The 20,322-nt window shown below is 44.5% G+C and overlaps 1 protein-coding gene across 1 annotated transcript in view; it reads left to right on the top strand.

Moving 5' to 3' along the window:
* LOC126095429 (microtubule-associated protein futsch-like) overlaps positions 1-20,322 on the top strand; it is a 128,662-nt gene that overhangs the window by 73,471 nt on the left and 34,869 nt on the right. The window contains exons 3-6 of the mRNA XM_049910224.1: positions 2,788-2,960; positions 4,805-4,972; positions 17,143-17,361; positions 19,616-19,798. Of these exons, the coding sequence (XP_049766181.1) occupies positions 2,788-2,960; positions 4,805-4,972; positions 17,143-17,361; positions 19,616-19,798 (743 nt within the window). The remainder of the gene's footprint in view (positions 1-2,787; positions 2,961-4,804; positions 4,973-17,142; positions 17,362-19,615; positions 19,799-20,322) is intronic.

Genomic DNA, 20,322 nt, shown 5'->3' with positions numbered 1-20,322 from the left:
TGTACGTGGACATTATATACTGTGCTGGCATTTAGGAGTAGCGGAATTCAGATCCTCCTCAGGGTTATCATATAATCCTCTAAATCGCCTTAGAAGAATGCTGTGACTTTTCCTCACTCTTGTCCTTTTAGGGTTTGCGCTCCGTCTCTAATGACATTCTCAATAATAGAACGTTAAAATTAGGTTAGGGGTACTTTTTGTTCCATAGATATGTATTGAGGAGATCCTAAAGGATATAGCGCATCTCATAAAACAAAAATACGCGGTACGTATTTATAGAAAAAAGAGAGACGCTGATCTTGCATAGATTCCAAGTGAAATTGGCGTCTGGAACACTAAGCCTCCTTTATGCGAGACAGTCGTTGGGGATGAGTACAGAAGCCGTTTATTGCCTTCTGAGAAAACCACATCCAAGACTCGAGATATAAGCGCATTGTCATCATCCCACTCTCTCAGCTGAGTTGCAGCGGTGAATGGAAGTGTCAGTGCTTCTTTTGGCGCCTCTAAAACTTTAACACGTCTGAATGTGAGTTTTGTGAACAGCGTTGGTGATAAAATATGGTGACATTGTCATTCTGTTAGGGTCGTCAAAGAACTTAGAAGATCAGACGAATGTAATCGATAGTGTCTTGAACAGAGATTATGATGTGAAAATCGACCAAAGTAGAACAATGGTAAAGGGGTGTGCTCGAATTGAATCAGGCTGTGTCGAGGTCATTTGGTTAGGAAAGGAGTCATCGACAGTATTAAAGTATTTTGTTATCTACACAGCAAAATAACGGCGTAAGTAAAGAGGACGTAACAAGTCGGCTGGCAATAGCAAGAATATTTTTTTCTGACAGAGAACTAAGTTAACTCCGAATATAAATTTAAGTGATAAGAAGTGTTTTCTGGAGTACAGCCTTGTAGGGAAGTGAAACGTGGACCATAAACAGTACAGAAGAGCGGAAGTTCGTGGCATGCGGTGCTTTACGAGAATGCTGAAAAGGAGATACAGAGATAGAGTAGCCTATGAACTAGTAATTACCTCAGTCTGTGAGAAAAGAAATCATCGCACCACTTGACAAAAGAATGGATAAGTTGACAGCACACATCCTGAATAATTTGGTAATGGAAGTGTTCGGGGGTGAATATTGTAAGCAGGTTTAAATGAATACCGAGTGCATTCGTTATGCAGATACGAAAAGACTTGCACGAGATAGTCTTGCATGAAATCTGCATCAAATACGAGGTGTGTTCAAGTTCTAAGGCCTCCGATTTTTTTTCTAATTAACTACTCACCCGAAATCGATGAAACTGGCGTTACTTCTCGACGTAATCGCCCTGCAGACGTACACATTTTTCACAACGCTGACGCCATGATTCCATGGCAGCGGCGAAGGCTTCTTTAGGAGTCTGTTTTGACCACTGGAAAATCGCTGAGGCAATAGCAGCACAGCTGGTGAATGTGCGGCCATGGAGAGTGTCTTTCATTGTTGATAAAAGCCAAAAGTCACTAGGAGCCAGGTCAGGTGAGTAGGGAGCATGAGGAATCACTTCAAAGTTGTTATCACGAAGAAACTGTCGCGTAACGTTAGCTCGATGTGCGGGTGCGGGTGCGTTGTCTTAGTGAAACAGCACACGCGCAGCCCTTTCCGGACGTTTTTGTTGCAGTGCAGGAAGGAATTTGTTCTTCAAAACATTTTCGTAGGATGCACCTGTTACCGTAGTGCCCTTTGGAGCGCAATGGGTAGGGATTACGCCCTCGCTGTCCCAGAACATGGACACCATCATTTTTTCAGCACTGGCGGTTTCCCGAATTTTTTTTGGTGGCGGTGAATCTGTGTGCATCCATTGAGCTGACTGGCGCTTTGTTTCTGGATTGAAAAATGGCATCCACGTCTCATCCATTGTCACAACCGACGAAAGGAAAGTCCCATTTGTGCTGTCGTTGCACGTCAACATTGCTCGGCAACATGCCACACGGGCAGCTGTGTGGTCGTCTGTCAGCATTCGTGGCACCCACCTGCATGACACTTTTCGCATTTGCAGGTCGTCATGCAGGATTGTGTGCACAGAACCCACAGAAATGCCAACTCTGGAGGCGATCTGTTCAACAGTCATTCGGCGATCCCCCAAAACAATTCTCTCCACTTTCTCGATCGTGTCGTCAGACCGGCTTGTGCGAACCCGAGGTTGTTTCGGTTTGTTCTCACACGATGTTCTGCCTTCATTAAACTGTCGCACCTACGAACGCACTTTCGACACATCCATAACTCCATCACCACATGTCTCCTTCAACTGTCGACGAATTTCAATCGATTTCACACCACGCAAATTCAGAAAACGAATGATTGCACGCTGTTCAAGTAAGGAAAACGTCGCCATTTTAAGTATTTAAAACAGTTCTCATACTCGCCGCTGGCGGTAAAATTCCATCTGCCGTACGGTGCTGCCATCTCTGGGACGTATTGACAATGAATGCGGCTTCATTTTAAAACAATGCGCATGTTTCTATCTCTATCCAGTCCGGAGAAAAAAAAATCGGTGGCCTTAGAACTTGAATGCACCTCGTAAGTCTTCGGATTGACTACTTCAATAACAAACCATCAACAGATAAGTCTGTTTTAAGGATGTGCAGCGTTTCACATTTATCTACAAAGTCTTTGTAACATCTCACTTTGTCTGCAGAGAACACGAAGAAAATTTTTTAACTTCCCCTTTGAATATAAATATGGACCACATATGCACCTTGGTAATTTTTCGTGAGCTGTGTGGAGTAATCGGTTGTGTTGTGGCTTGTTGCAGGAGAGAGACTGATCCAGTACGCGACGGAGAACCTGGTAACTGAAGTACTGATCCACCCACAAGTGAACACACTGCTGCAGTGCGTTCGCAACCTACTATCGAGCTTCACCAGGCACCGACACCTCATACACGCCGGCTACACTTTCGCCGGAACAGGATCCTGGGTCCTGCAGGTAAATCACCTTTGGCTCAGATTTTTTAGAACAATAATTTGTCCGCAGCAGCATACAACTGAGACTTCTTAACGTATAAGAGCTTTACAGACATGGAGCACGACAGAAATATCACAAAACGCAACAACTACTGCATGCCCAGTGTTACGTGCCAATTCTTGCAGGTAATCTGCGACAGAATCAGTAAACCCCTTACACACACACACACACACACACACACACACGGACATCCGATTCTGTAAATAATCGAACTCCCATATACAGGGTGTTACAAAAAGGTACGGCCAAACTTTCAGGAAACATTCCTCACACACAAAGAAAGAAATTATGTTATGTGGACATGTGTCCGGAAACGCTTACTTTCCATGTTAGAGCTCATTTTTTTACTTCTCTTCAAATCACATTAATCATGGAATGGAAACACACAGCAACAGAACGTACCAGCGTGACTTCAAACACTTTGTTACAGGAAATGTTCAAAATGTCCTCCGTTAGCAAGGATACATGCATCCACCCTCCGTCGCATGCAATCCCTGATGCGCTGATGCAGCCCTGGAGAATGGCGTATTGTATCACAGCCGTCCACAATACGAGCACGAAGAGTCTCTACATTTGGTACCGGGGTTGCGTAGACAAGAGCTTTCAAATGCCCCCATAAATGAAAGTCAAGAGGGTTGAGGTCAGGAGAGCGTGGAGGCCATGGAATTGGTCCTCCCCTACCAATCCATCGGTCACCGAATCTGTTGTTGAGAAGCGTACGAACACTTCGACTGAAATTTGCAGGAGCTCCATCGTGCATGAACCACATGTTGTGTCGTACTTGTAAAGGCACATGTTCTAGCAGCACAGGTAGAGTATCCCGTATGAAATCATGATAACGTGCTCCATTGAGCGTAGGTGTAAGAACGAAACTAAAATGAGCTCTAACATGGAAATTACGCGTTTCCGGACACATGTCCACATATCATCTTTTCTTTATTTGTGTGTGAGGAATGTTTCCTGAAAGTTTGGCCGCACCTTTTTGTAACACCCTGTATAAGACAGCTTCAAACGCCTGATTACTTTATAAATAAATTAATGTGATAAATTTTTAAAGATTAAGATATAAAACGTTTATGATTGTAGACGTCAAACACTAATTATGCTGGTCTTACTTGTTTCGGATTATTCACCCATACACTTAAGAATAAGTTAAAACCAAAATTGCTTATAAACGGTTTGATATTACGTTTAAAGTCTGTTGGAAGTTGTTAGGTACTATCATTCTGAGTGACTACATGATTATAGCGTGGGTGATTTCCGCGCCGTGAGTTACGCTGCGTCAAAACATACGAGTGTACATGGTTTCGAACTTTAATACTTAACCTATTGTGTTAAATCTTCGACAAAATTTTAAATTTTTAATTTCGATCAATTAGCAACCATCGTCCGAAGTACTAAACAACATTGCCCATGTAGAATCTTCTTATAAGAATCGTGTCCGTCATACAGCAGTTTCTAATGTCCATATACACAGGAGAGTTAACAGGTACGGTGGAAAGTAGCGAAATTTTCATTCGATGTAATTCCTTGAGACCATTTAAATGTCATACGTAGTGGTTGCAACTAAAATTAAGCAAAGATTATCACACATTTGATCATCATTTCACCTACTTTTATCATCACTTCAAATCAAAACTCAGTCGCTATTATTGCAGAATACTTTTAGCTTGTGATTTAAACGTCAATAACACCAAATATTGTTTTATTTTCCTCCCAAGCAATTAATGAATCTTTTCGGCAGTGAGTTGTAATACGAGTAACGTATTTGTTAAGTGAGTAACAATTGGACTTCGTGCTTGCAGGATGGCACTTTTTCGCTGGCGGACTTCACGGACGCCTTCCAAGAGACCGAAGTGCAGCGAGTTCTGCGCGCCTACGAACACAGCATCACGATCGACGTACACTGCGCTCCAGAAGGAGACTGGACTTCCGAACGAATGTCGCGAGAGCCCTTCAGCCGATACTGCAAGGTACAGTGCGCCGCCGTGCGACCGAAGTCATATGGCCATATTTGCTACACAGGCTGTCCCAAACATCATACAGGCGCTAAACCGTCGTAAAGTGAATATTTTTAAATGAGTAACCAATGATCGGAAAAGGTCAGCTGCAAGCATTAGTTATGTTCTTCTTCATCTTGAAAGCCTACCGCAGTCTTAAAAAAATTACGCTAAATGTTCAATTAAAATTATAAACTAGATTTTCACTGATTTTCAGTCACTTTTCAGGCATGACTCCATGATGACGGTATCTGACTTGGAAATTTTAGTGATAATAGTAGTGCTTTCGCAGGCGCAACGCGATATACATTGAAATTTTCTGAAGTTTTAATACGTTTAAGCCAGGAGTACTGTTGCATTAATGAACAGGCGAATACAGAGCTTCATCTTGTAGACTAAACTCGTGCAAAACAAATGTACTTGCCATTTGCGTGATATAAAACTAAGCACACGGATCAGGAACTTTAAAATCAAGCCGGCCGCTGTGGATGAGCTGTTCTAGGCGCTTCAGTCCGGAACCACGCGGCTGCTACGGTCGCAGGTTCGAATCCTGCCTCGGGCATGGATGTGTGTGATGTCCTTAGGTTACTTAGGTTTAAGTAGTTCTAAGCCTAGGGGACTGATGACCTCAGATGTTAAGTCCCATAATGCTTGGAACCATTTGAATCATTTTTTTTTTTTTGAAATCGTAATAAAAATGACAAATATTCACAGAAAGACCAACTGAAGGACACTCTTGTGAATACAGCCAATGAACTCGCCCCCCCTCACGGGAAGAAGGACGCATCTGTGATGGAATGAAGATTGTGACAATGCAATAGCTCAAAAACAGCACTCTGGGGGAGGTGGAATTGTAAGAAAACCAAAAAAATTGGGAGAACTTTTTGGAACAGAGAAGGCTTACAGCTAATTCGAGGATCCGAACGGACCTCCACACGAAAGTAACTCAACCAAGCCGAAGAGAGCTTCGCTAAGAATAACTCGAGAGCTTTCTACAGAACCTCCAAGCAGACACTCAGAAATGCAATCCCTCGAGCCTCCACTTCAGAGACTCACAGGGCAAACTAGTTTTCAGCAACAAGGACAACTGCCACCTCTTAGCCCAGTACTTTAAAACCCTACTCAACCTTGATCCACCTAGCGAAGACTTCAGCTACAAACAAACCACACCAAACCCGGACTCACAGCTTCCTTCATTGGAAGAAGTTGGACAAATCATTCAATTTCTAAAGAATGAAAAGGCAGCTGGAGAGGACTCTATCGTTGCCGAACTCTGGAAATGTGCTGGCAGCAACGCCGTGGCTAAGCTCACCGAGATCATCCAGGACATTTGGGAAACAGAGAAATTACCACCTGATTGGAACACGGCTCTGGTCCATACGCTTCACAAAAAGGGAGATTTTACTCAACTGAACAACTACCTTAGAAATTCTCTTATCTCAGTAACATACAAGATTGTCTCCAAGGCTTTACTAACAAAGGCATAAGATCAACTGGATAGTAAACTGGGAGGATATCAGGGAGGCTTCGGCAAGACCCGATTCTGTGTTGAACAGATCCTCAACCTTAAAATTGGTCTGGCATACTTCACCTTTGTTGATTTCAGGAAGGCCTGCGACTCCGTTGATAAAGAAATGCTTAACAAAATACCCCAGGAACTAGGAATAGACAACAAAACCCGCAGACTCATTCTAGGAACCTTGACCAACACCCATTCCAAGGTCGAAGTTAGAGGTGAGATCTTACAAAGCTACGATATAAAAACTGAAGTGAGACAGAGGGATGGACTCTCCCCACTTCTCTTCAACTGTATCCTTGAAAAGGTTGTGAGAGAGTGGCGCAAGGAACTGACCAATTATGGTGTTCAGAGTGGTGTCTACCTGGGCCGTAAGAATGAAGGACTGATTGTAGATTGCCTTGCTTTTGCGGATGACATAGCACTGACTGCTCATTCTCTTGAAATGGCAACAATGCAGGTAAACTGCCTCAGAAAACAGGCAGTCAAAGTGGGTCTTCAAGTGTCGCTGGAGGAAACAGAGTTCTTCACCAACATCAAAGAAGCTAACAGAGAGATGTTACTAGACCAGGGAAACGTCAAAAGGACTGAGAAGTTTGTCTCTCGGCGAATTGATTGAACCCAACTTAGCAGAAGAAACGTCATTATCCTTGAGAGTCAACAAGTCGGAACTAGCCTATCGAATGACTATGAACGCCTACAACAAAAAATGCCAGTCACGCAACCAGAAACTTAAGCACTACACATGAGTCATACAACCAGAAGCCCTGTATGCCATGGAATGTCTTTCCATGAGCTGGAGAGGTCTGATGGAGAAATGGAAGTCATAGAGAGGAGAATCCTCAGGAAGATAGTAGGTCCGGTAGATGAAGATGGGAATTCATAAGGCTACATAACTCGGAGCTCTACGAACGTATCGAGAGGCTCTCTGACCGTGCAAGAAAAAGAAGAGTAGCTTTCTAGAGCCATGTTGCAAGATTACCTGCAAACAGAATGACCAATCGTCTGTTAACCTTCTGGCAAAACAAGAAGGTTCTCACCACTTGGCTGACATAAAACGAGAAGGACACTACAGAACTGGAAATAACTGATCTCCAGAACAGACAGTCTGTGAGACATACCCTGAAGGAAGTTCGAGGATTTCAGGAAAAGCCCCGAAGAAAAGGTACCAACTGGACAGACGAAATGAAGTAGTTACACCGACAGAAGATGCAACAGTTCTGGGCAAAGATCAAAGCCCAACATTGAACAAATGTGGTCCAAAGTAGGCCCATTCGAAACATGAAGAAGAAGAAGAAGAAGAAGATGAAGAAGAAAGACTGATCTGATGACGTCGCAGCTTCGAACTGCGTACATCAGCTTATTGCATCACGTCGAATTGCCTGGTATCTGAAAATGTCACGAAAGGCAGCAGAGGAGTGCGCAGTGCAGCAAAACACGTGCATTTCTTATTGACGCAAATCTGTTAAAATGGTACAAGTATCATGAGAAAATCTAATACTGGTGGAAATATGTATAGGCACGTTGTTCTAAGTTCAAACAAAGGAAAACTTGTAACGCAATGAAAATGTGATAGAAAGATATTCCAATGTTCAAAAAGATTATTTATAGGAAGTACATCCCCAAGTTGTAGATTGTAATGTGTCTAAAATAGCACACAATAATCATCAGCTGTAAGACAAAAAAAAAATACAATGATAGCATTCTTCCTACTTTGTTGGGGTAGTTTGAATGCCACCGGTGTTGACGGATATGTACATCACCATCTCCTTGGGTACAAGTTTCCAAACTGATCACGAAGGAATGCTGATTTCCTGTACAATTTTCAGTCATAGACGACGCGAGAATCGCTCTGTATAAACTTAACTAGAATGCAATATGAACTGCAAGAAACGAAAATGATAGGCCTGAAATGTCCAGCTTAAGACGAGAGCACGCAGAGATCTCAACCAAACATGAGGAACAGCGTGTTAAAACTGCAGATGTGCATCATCCGCCGCAAACTAGCACGACACAGAAGCTGAGCCCAATGTGTGTACCTGTTGCGACCACCTTGTCTCAAAGTGAAATTTTTCGGGACTCCCGCAATCCAAAGTCTCAGAGCTTTGCGAAACTCATACGCAGCTATACAGAGTGCCTCACGCATCCAGGCAGTGTCGTCTCCTTTGGAAGGAAACACAAGACTGATGAGAGTCGCTCGCGGGGTACATGACTGACGCGTTTCAGTCTTACACCTGCTATTACTGTGAGTGGTTACGAGCACACCTGACATGGGCAAGGCGGCTATGAAATCATGATCCGCTAGTGATCCTTCCATAATAACTGCGAATCCCACGACTTTTTGTATCCAAGGACAGTCTGCTGCATGCCTCATGCCCTTACAGCTGAGCAGACATCACAACGCCAGACACAGTGAAGTGCAATGGAATCCTAGCATCCATTCATGTCCATTGTGCGTTCCGACGGACTTGGGAAACTCCAGCACGACAATGCGACACCCCACGCATCCAGAATTGCTACAGAGTGACTCCAGGAACACCCTCCTGAGTTGAAACACTTCCGCTGGCCATCAAACTTCCCAGACATGAACATTATTGAGCATATCTGGGATGCCTTGCAACGTGCTGTACAGAAGAGATCTCCATTCCCTCGTACTCTTAAGGATTTATAGACAACCTTGCAGGATTCATGATGTCAGTTCCCTCCTCACTACTTCAGACATTAGTCGCGTTCATCCACGTCGTGTTGCGGCACTTCTGCGTGCTCGCGGGGGCCCTGCACTATAATAGTCAAATGTACCAGTTTCTTTGGTCCTTCCGTGTATATTATACCAGAATCGGTAATAACACTAAACACAAACAACACTAATGCACTCTGGTGGCCTGTCTACCTGTTACAGAGAATTGCATCTCCAATCGTTTACGTATCCGCCGATTGTGTGTACGTGTGCCAAGTTGCATTGACATCCGACCATGTCTTCTGGGCGCTTCACTTTTGGTCAGGCAGTATATTTATAGATAATACTAAGAAATGATATGAAATGCCGGCCGGAGTGGCCGTGCGGTTTTAGGCGTTGCAGTCTGGAACCGAGCGACCGCTACGGTCACGTGTTCGAATCCTGCGTCGGGCATGGATGTGTGTGATGTCCTTAGGTTAGGTAGGTTTAATTAGTTCTAAGTTCTAGGCGACTGATGACCTCAGAAGTTAGGTCTCATAGTGCTCAGAGCCAGCCATGATATGAAATGGTGCGTACACATAAAACCAGTAGCAGGGGAGGCGAACCACTTAAAATTCATGGCAGGATTCCGGGATAGGCCATATTACCTGTAAAGAAAATCTTATATACGACGTTCTTTGAAAAACCCTAGACTAATGCTCCAACTTTTGGAGTTAATACCGGGAGCGCGTAACAGCAGACGTGCTGTTAGGATCATAACAGGTCGGTATAGCCCCCCACGAAGTTTAACAGAGGTACTCGGGAAACGTAAATTAAAATCTTTGACGGGAAAGAAGTGATGCAGTTGTGTATATTTAGAGAACGTGTATTTGGAGAAGACTGTGCGAAACTCTCCTGCCACCACATACACCTTGCGTAGCGATTATAAGAATAAGGTAACAGTTCGGGACGCATACGTAGGAATACAGAGAAATTACCTCCCCATCGCTCAGTTGCATCGCTAATATTCGTACGAAGCGCCTTCCACCACACACTCTACATTTGCTTGTGGATTACTTAAGCAGATGTGGAATGAATAGTGGTGTTCACCATATGCTCTATGCCTCGAAACCTACAGCAGAATGGGGGAAAAAACTGATGCCTTTTTTGGAACCAGCAACATTTATCCTCTGGAAAATGTGTGCTCCAGTGCAATGAGTGACGAATTTTTTTTACCTTTATATCCTATTTAGGCGTTATGCACGCCTCACCGGGTTCGCTATCGCAGCCGATCTCCATGCATCACAACAGTCTGTCAGTGGTGTGTAATTCGAGATCACACACAATACGCACAACTGACGCAGCCGTTTGGCCGTGTCCCGTCACGCGAGATGGCTCGCATAACGCAATTACTGCATTGTCAGTAAATAATTCATCTCCATAAATAACAAAAGCCGGTACCGGCCGTGCCCATTCGCACAATGCGTGTCAGCTGCAGAGCGCCAGCCATATGTTATTGCATCGGAAACATCTCCTCGATTTCCGCGCGTGCTCAGAGTGGTACACCAGCCCTAGCGGTTTCCCGTTTCTGCGCAGACAGTGTTGATGTAGACGGGTGTTTGGAGCTGCGCTGCCGTCGAGCAATGTGTCTGACTCGTCGCGCTCCGCCGTTTAATGCGATTTCTAGGGGTACCACGCGTGTCTTTTTCCTTAAGAAGGTTCAGCGACAAGGTTGCGATCCCTCCACATGCGACATCTCGCAGATTCCCTCGGCCTCTCTCTAACGTGATGAAGCAGGAAGGGTGCGTTCTTGAGGACAAAAACTTAAGAAGCCCGGCAGCTCTAAAAGACATTCTAGCGAATTACACCCCCTTGGACCAGAACGGCAAGACGTTCCCGGGGGGAGCTCATCGGCGACCCGTGGAAAATTGATCGAATGGAGGAGGGTGGCTACCAGAAATGTCGACAAAGGTCAGGCAACTCGATTCGTTCGACGAGTTCTCCTTCTTCCACCTCCCCTATCCCCTGGCCTGCCATTTCAGTGGTAACGGGGCGCGCGGAGACGAGAATCGAGGTTGGGCAGGATGATGCGGTAACGTATTATATGCGGGCGAGGAGTGTAAACCACAAAAAAGTCACTCACAGTGGCCTTGCATAGCACATAAAACTGGCGGGTTGCGGCTGCAACTGTAATGGCTCTGAAGGTGTGCAAAATGTTAATGAAACCGCTAATCATTACAAAGACAAATGCATCAGTAGCCTACAATAAAAACGTTAGAAAAACATATAACAATTTATGTTTGATGTAAGTAACCTAGAGTTCATTTTAAAAAGGAAATCATGCCTGATGTTCAGCAAATATTATTTATTTGCTTATGAACTGGCTTTCGGTATAATAGGCCATCGTCCAATGGAAACTGAATGTAATTTAAAGCTTACATTATTTAATGGGAACATACTTCTGTAGTCTTACAATCTGCCTTTGTTGTTTCTTGTTGTTTCTCTCTCTCTCTCTCTCTCTCTCTCTCTCTCTCTCTCTCTGTCTCCCCTCCCTCCCTCCCTCTCTCTCCCTCCCTCCCTCCCTCCCTCCCTCCCTCCCTCCCTCCCTCTCTCTCTCTCTCTCTCTCTCTCTCTCTCTCTCTCTCTCTCTCTCTCTCTCTCTCTCTCTCTCTCTCTCTCTCTCCCTCCCCCTTCCCCTCTCTCACTCTCTTTCTCTCTCTCTCTCTCTCTCTCTCTCTCTCTCTCTCTCTCTCTACGAGGGTTGGAACTTAAATAGTGGCAACTATTTATTTACAAGCGATACAGAAGAGTTACATGTTTGCACCTGTTACTGTCCTTCAAAGTAGTCACCAGCGTTGTGTAGAACCCGTTGCCAGCGAAGTCGTAGTATACCGTTAGCAGAATCTGTTCTGTTGATGGTGCGAATGGAGCGGTCTACTGCCTGTCGAATCTCTGGAACAGCTCTGAAGCGAATGCCACGAAGTGGTTCCTTCATCTTTGGAATCAAATCAAAGTCACAAGGACTGAAGTCCGGGGAGTGTGGTGGATGGTACAGTATTTCCCAGTCCCATTGACCGAACAAAGCAGCCGCAGCTTTCGCTGTATGCGCCCGCGCATTGTCGTGCAAAATGATGGGTGGGTTGCGCAGGAGGTGTCGACGCTTCTTTCGCAAATCTGATAACAGGTGATACTCCAAAAACGAACAGTAATACTGTGCACTGTCAGTTTGCCGTGGAGGAACGTAAATCGTTAGGGCAACACCATCACAGTCGTACACGAGAATCTCCATAACTTTAAACCGCTCCATTCGCACCATCAACAGAACATGCTCTACTAACGGTGTACCACGCCTCCCACATCGCTGGCAACGGGTTCTACACAACGCTGGTGACTACTTTGAAGGACAGTAAAAGGTGCAAACATGAACTCTGTTGTATCGATAGTGAATAATAGTTGCCGCTATTTAAGTTCCAACCCTGGTATATGCAGGGTGGTCCATTGACAGTGACCGGGCCAAATATCTCACGAAATTAGCATCAAACGAAAAAACTACAAAGAACGAAACTCGTCTAGCTTGAAGGGGAAAACCAGATGGCACTAGGGTTGCCCCGCTAGATGGCGCTGACATGGGTCAAACGGATATCAACTGCGTTTTTTTTAATAGGAACCCCCATTTTTTATTACATATTCGTGTAGCACGTAAAGAAATATGAATGTTTTAGTTGGACCACTTCTTTCACTTTGTGATAGATGGCGCTGTAATAGTCACAAACGTATAAGTACGTGGTATTACGTAACATTCTGCCAGTGCGGACGGTATTTGCTTCGTGATACATTACCCGTGTTAAAATGGACCGTTTACCAATTGCGTAAAAGGTCGATATCGTGTTGATATATGGCTATTGTGATCAAAATGGCCAACGGGCGTGTGCTATGTATGCTGTTCTGTATCCTGGTGGATTGGTCGTCGAAGCACCAACCATGGCCCGCGCGTTCACCGGATCTGACGTCCCCGGATTTCTTTCTGTGGGGAAAGTTCAAGGATATTTGCTATCGTGATCCACCGACAACGCCTGAGAACATGCGTCAGCGCATTGTCAATGCAAGTGCGAACATTACGGAAGGCGAACTACTCGCTGTTGAGAGGAATGTCGTTACACGTATTGCCAAATGTATTGAGGTTGACGGACATCATTTTGAGCATTTATTGCATTAATGTGGTATTTACAGGTAATCACGCTGTAACAGCATGCGTTCTCAGAAATGATAAGCACAAAGGTACATGTATCACACTGGAACAACCGAAATAAAATGTTCAAACGTACCTACGTTCTGTATTGTAATTTAAAAAGCCTACCTGTTACTAACTGTTCGTCTAAAATTGTGAGCCATTTGTTTGTGACTATTACAGCGCCATCTATCACAAAGCGAAAAAAGTGGTCCAACTAAAACATTCATATTTCTTTACGTACTACACGAGTATGTAATAAAAATGGGGGTTCCTATTTAGAAAAACACACTTGATATCCGTTTGACCTATGGCAGCGCCATCTAGCGGGCCAACCATAGCGCCATCTGGTTTCCCCCTTCAAGCTAGACAAGTTTCGTTCTTTGTAGTTTTTTCGTTTGACACTTATTTCCTGAGATATTTTGCCCGGTCACGATCAATGGACCACCCTGTATATAGTTATTTTTCCCCCGAGGCACAGCATCGGCGTTGGATGGATTGTTAGTGTTTGAATTACACCTGCTCTGTAGCCGACCAAAGCTAGATGCAAGAATTTTTAAAATATTCGTGAAATATATGTTTATATGTTTGTAGTTTGAAAATTTATAGACTGAAAGATGAGGACGTTGACAGTTAAACATTGTGAATTTCATGAGGGGGACATGTAACAACAGTGTGGGGACTTTGGGAGGGTGGAGAGTACATAACCTTAGAATGGGTGTCTGGTGCTGATATATTGCTGCCATGACGGATTTGATGGGGAGCAAACTGAGTAGTTTAGGCATGGCTACCAGTCAAAGGCTAGGAATGGGAAGGAGGTGATTCTGATGTGGGGAAGGAAAAGAAAGGACTGTTCGATCTGGAGGGATGAGTGGCAGTGAAGATGTACATAACACTGATTTTTACGAGCGACATGCTTGCTTCAATAATTCTGATTACTTGTGGTGCCAGGTGGCGGTGTGTAAATCAGCAGACAAGTACGTCGAACTTAGTCAGTGATGTCAAAATCAACTGAGTGTTCCGAATGTAGAGTTCCAAAGTCTCGTGCATGCACGATTAGATTGCATGCGCAGAAATGGCAGACGGTAACTCGACTGTTATCATCGGAAGTTACTATTCGTGAAATTAACGGCGCCACTCAGCACGGTGGCTGATGGTAGCGACCGTAAAGGCATTTCTCATTTACAGTCGGTTCCATCAGTTACCACGCCGAGTTCCAGCCTGGATTCTGCGAATAAAAATTATTACCGATTCTCGCTGCTCTCAGTTGTGGTAACTTAAAGGAATTTATATATAAATTGAAGGTGAAACGGGGGGGGGGGGGGGGGAGGGAAGGGAAGGTATAGAAATGGGAAGGGATTACTGATGTCAGCTGCAACGGGAATCAGCGGCGACGAGTGAAAATGTGTACTGGACTGGGATTCGAACCTGGGATCTCCTGCTTACTACGCAGATGCGTTAAAGACTGTGTCATCCGGGACACACAATCTCACCGAGCGCCACCTATGTGAAGTCTGTCTCCATCTCATCCATGCTTGCTACTCTGACATCTCGCTGGAGGTCGGACGTACTTGTGCATCCGCTCTGAAGAAAGTGGATCCACTGCCCATCTGGACGAATCAATTATATGAATGCGTGGTGTCCATTCTTTCGGACAGATATAATCAATGAAGTTTGCGCTCTTGTGCCTTATTAATCTATACTTTACTATTCGCTTTGCTTTAATGACACGTTGCAAAGAACGTATGAAACTTGGTATTTTTCTTGCTCCTGTTCTTCCACAAGTGAGACCAAATTTCAGAACACAAAGAACGACAAAGAATAAGCCTACATTGCGCATAAATGAGAATACAAATACATAAAAAGCAATTTTTCATGAACGTAGTTTCAGTAGAGAACAATTCAGTTCTTTTTAAGGAAGTAATTAGTTTGTGACGTTACCAGTGTTTGATACTGAGACATAAAATCAGACAAAGCGTAAATCAAAAAGTTTTAATGCCTTCTAAATATTGTGTGTTGATATGTGCGTATTATCTTCAGTAAATAAATGCTGGTGTTTCGAAATGTTCGGCACTCTTTTCACATTCTTTTAGTTTTCAGCAGTGTGGAGAATCTAATATACAACCTTTGATCATTAATAAACTCCACTATCATTTGAAGTTCCTTACTTCGATTACCATATTCCTGTTTTTTTTTTTTTCTTTTTTTGTGTCGCGGTTGCCCCTCACAACTTGATGTTCACCTTACAGTACAGAACTAAGCCACGTAACGTTATGTTGACGTTTCGTCTAGTGTGAAGACACCACCATTCGATGCCGGCATTCCCTTCCAATCTTTGACGTTCTATTTACGTCCAATTTGAATTGTCCTTAAGTGTACAGATATCGGTGGAAACAGCAATGAGAAAAAACGCTATTTTGGTGCCAAGGTATACACACAAGCGACTGCTCGTGAAAGTGAGTTTCAGTCAGGAATAATACGCGAGGGGTGCCGCAGTACATATGCCACGAGCAATCGACAGAAGTAAGAAAATCGCACATGTTAAAGAGGCTTTAGTGACCAAGTCATGGGAACTGATTGGCCTTTCATTGGAAGATGTGGGAAGAGTGTACATGTACAGTTGGAGAGAAGTGACGGATAGATGTGACAGGTTACCAGGATTTGACGATGGTTGAGGAACTGTGGAATGGTTGATGCGCGTTTGGGGGATATACATAATACAGAGACAGGGAGTTTCAGTTGGCATAGGCGTCGTGTTGGGAAAGGAAACTGGGTGTGCATGGCAAGGTAGTCAGACATTTGGAAGAATTTTGGGAATGTTGAAGTTGAGATGACATTGCCAAGTGGGGGGATGGATCGGGCCGGAATTTAGAGATATTGTGCGTAAGTCCTCTTTTGTAGTATACAGTACTTAGTACTTTAACTGCTTGTCGTCGTTTTTTGGAACAGCTAGAATTTTACAACAGCATATAATACGAATTATATGTGGTATGAACTCAAGGATGTCCTGCAGAGGCCTGATCAAGATACTGGGAATGCTAACTATTGTTTCCCAACATACGCATTCATTACCGAACTTTTTCGTAAATAATAAATCTCTTTTTCCAGTCTACAGCTAAGTTCTTCGAATCAGTAGCAGAAATAAGAATAATATTTGTAAAGATTTAGAGCCACATATTTCTGTCAAGAAATGTGTCCATTATTAAGGAACACACATTCTCAATAACGTGCCAGACGCTGTACGAAGTTTAACAACTACGTAATTACACTCAGTTTAAGACGAGCCTAAAGGACTTATTGCCAGCCAAACTTTCTACTCTACTTCCGAATTTATTCGCGAAACCCAGTCGATTTATATATCATTAATAATGTCAAGTCACTTAAGCATTTCGTTATATTTGACTTCATCACACCTTCAGTGTAATCGATGTCAGTACGGCAATGTAAATGTTGTAAACTAATTTCCTGTTTGATGTTGAGAGGCAATAACGATCATATGTTTCACTGTGTATTGTACATGTACATGTTATGTGATAAATGAAAATATGTTTAAGATTTTTTGTCTTATTCTACATCCACTAGCATCATTTCACTTAGATTATATGGAGGGAACATCAACAGCTCTTCTTTTTTTGTAAATATGAATATTTACTTTTGTTTTATAACGTTTTACACCCTTGAGGATCTCCCTCTGTGGATTGTGGAGCGTAGAGTATATCTAATGCAATGTAATGTTAATCTAGGTGCGAATCAATCCTGACGACCGAATGACGGCCGGCGGCGCCGCCATCGGCAACTTCATCAACTACCTGTCGGCGTTCGTGCGCGCCGCGCCGCTAGAGGCGCTACTGGAGCCCAGCGACGTGGTGGGCAATATCCGGTTCAGCCACCCCACTCTCTACGTGTTCCCCGGCGGACAGGGGGACGCGGCACTCTTCGGCATCAACGGTTTCAACATGCTGGTAAGCTGATCCTCTTAAGGTCACCTGCAGTAGGAATCAGTCTGAACAATACGTCTGAAATGGTACGATCTCTTCGAATACTTACCCAACATGAAACCTCCTCTCATCTTCAATGACCCAATCCCACACATTCCCCACAAGTGCAAATCACAACGTCCCCCAACAAAAAGCGAACTCACGGTCCTCATCTGACCAGCCGACTGGTCAATGCAATCCTCCCCAACAGCGCCCTCCACCCTCTTCTCATACTTAAACATAACGTCTGCTTTCTTACAAGATTCCTGCAAAACGTCTGTCCATTGCAACAACCCCACACACATTTCCCTAGCTGACGAATGTGTCCTTCATCTCAATGTAACCGCCTCACTTACACTCAAACAGGCACACTTAATTTTAAACCGACTATCCCCCCTAGTTTAACCTACCCACTTATTTTATCACCAATACCCTTCCCTTAGCCATTGCATCCAACGAAGATTTCTACTCTCACCTCTACTCAACCACAATCCCACATAACATCCGACACCTTCATCCCACCCATTCAGCATTTTTCCTATGTACGTACACATTTCTGCCTCTGTCGCTCCCACCACTGCCAAACGTGCAGTATATTTTCTCTAGAACATAATGCCCTTAGTGCCGGCAAAAGGGTCACCCCTAAGTATTTTACTTCGTTTATCCATGCAAGTTCTTGATGGTGAAGAGTAAGCCTGTCCCGCAAGTCGGGACGTTTGCCAGTGAAGAGGACAGCCTTAGTTTTGTCGGCGTTAAGAGAGATGTGATTATCTGATGCCCACTGTTCTCTCAGCGTGAGCTGATGTAGTCTCCCCACTACTGCAGCAATCCACCGGCTACGGGTGAATAAGGCTGTGTTGTACGCAAACTGTGCCAGGACGACCTGGTGGAGGATGGGTAAGTCGTTAACATCAACGATGAAAAGAGTTGGGGATAGGACCGAGGGCTATGGGAGACGTTCCTGTAGGCGCCTAACGCTGAAGCGTTGCCCATCCATGTGAACCATTATCTGCCAGTGTTGGAGAAAAGTGCCAATTTTACGTAGGCAATAGTCAGGCAAGGTTTGCAGTTTGATCAAGAGCTTATCAGTCCAGATACAGCAATAAGCTTTTTCTATGTCTAAAAATATGGCCGTGGTATAATTGAAAACATTCATATTATAGGCGTTGGGCTCTGTGACTCGCAGTAGTTGAAGTTCAGCTGAAAGCTAAGACTGGAACGCAAACTGATCTGGCCTAATGATGTCCTGATCGTAAATAAATGGTCTCATGCGTGCGAGGTTAGCTAAGTCGCATGTCTACCGCGATCGTCTGCCCTTACTAGGAATGGTGTCCGCCCCTGGTAGCTGAGTGGTCAGCGCGACCGAATGTCAATCCTAAGGGCCCGGGTTCGATTTCCCGCTGGGTCGGAGATTTTCTCCGCTCGGGGATTGGGTGTTGTGTTGTCCTAATCACCATCATTTCATCCCCATCGACGCGCAAGTCGCCGAAGTGGCGTCAAATCGAAAGACTTGCACCGGCGAATGGTCTACCCAACGGGAGGTCCTAGTCACACGACCAAGGAATAAGGAACGGTAAATAGCAACATAGACGACAATTTCTCGCCATACCTACTTACAGTGCTGTTCAGAACATCGTCTGTCGATTACGCCGAAGCGCCACCTGCTGGTCATTTCGTGCTCGTTTTTGGTTTCAATAAAACACTGTCATTTCAAGCATGTGCATCAACTTTTAACTATCTACCTATAGTATTCCATGAAGTACAGAAATTTCAAAAGTTAACGGACGTTTGGGTCACTCTGTACTCTGGAGAATATCTTGAAGACTTGATTTAGAGATGTTGCTCCACTGTTACTTTTGACACAACGTCGTTGACACTCTATGGTTTCACGTCTTCTACTGAACACTGCCCGCTCGCTACTGACTGGTCGATAGCACATCTGTTGCTTACAGTTGTTAGTTAAAGCTGCCCTCACGGTTACTGCACTGATGGCCTTTATACACCAGGAATAAGATGAGTGCCACAACGTTTTGGACGGACGATGCAGCAGTCAACAATTTGGCCAAATTGCCAAAGATTTGGAGCAATCGCTGGTGTGTGTGTGTGTGTGTGTGTGTGTGTGTGTGTGTGTGTGTGTGTGAGTGAGTGTGAGTGTGTGTGTGTGTGTGTGTGTGTGTCAGAGAGAGAGAGAGAGAGAGAGAGAGAGAATGCTGAGTCACGCCCTGTTATGCTGTTGCAGGTGGACGGTGGGTTCGCGCGCAAGGCGTGCTTCTGGGACTTCGTGCGCCACCTGGACCGCTTGGACGCAGTGCTGGTGACGCGACTCAACAACGGCAACGTAAACGGCATGTCGGCCGTGCTGCGGCGTAAGCAGGGCGGCCACGTGTACCCACAGATCGGACACTTCTTCTGCAACCTGCAGGTACTTCGAAGCTGAGGCTGGGCTAAGCCCACTCGGCCCCAAAATAGCTCTCAAACCTGCAAGATGACAAGGTAGCCGTAAAGATTTAACTATCGTAAAATAAAATGAAGTTGGGACCATGACAGTGGATGATGGTATTAGTCCGTTTCTACGTACCCTCCCGTAGATAGGTCACATTTTTCCTAACTACGGTTGACTTGGCAGAGACCTAGGTTGTGGAACTGTGCATTTTGGCAGTTCAGGAAATGATCGACCTCGAAAATCACCTCGTTGTAATTCTGTAAATGCCTGCCCCGCAATGGTTTCTTCACCCGAGGAAAGAGTAAGAAGGTGCTCTGTGCTGTGTCAGGGAGAATACTGAGGCGAGGCAAAATGTGATGGCCCAAAAATCAGCATGCGTATGTCCTAGGCACGGGAAAAACCGACAGGTTAAAACAGAACAGGTATTTTACTTCCGAGCAACTGGTATTTTTCGGTATATATTTGGTATCGGTTACAAGTTTTATGTTTTTTGCTAATAACCG

This window comes from Schistocerca cancellata, chromosome 8, assembly GCF_023864275.1.
Source record: "Schistocerca cancellata isolate TAMUIC-IGC-003103 chromosome 8, iqSchCanc2.1, whole genome shotgun sequence".
Lineage (NCBI taxonomy): Eukaryota > Metazoa > Arthropoda > Insecta > Orthoptera > Acrididae > Schistocerca > Schistocerca cancellata.
Note: the sequence above shows the minus strand (reverse complement) of the source record. Positions and strands in the feature narration are given on the sequence as shown.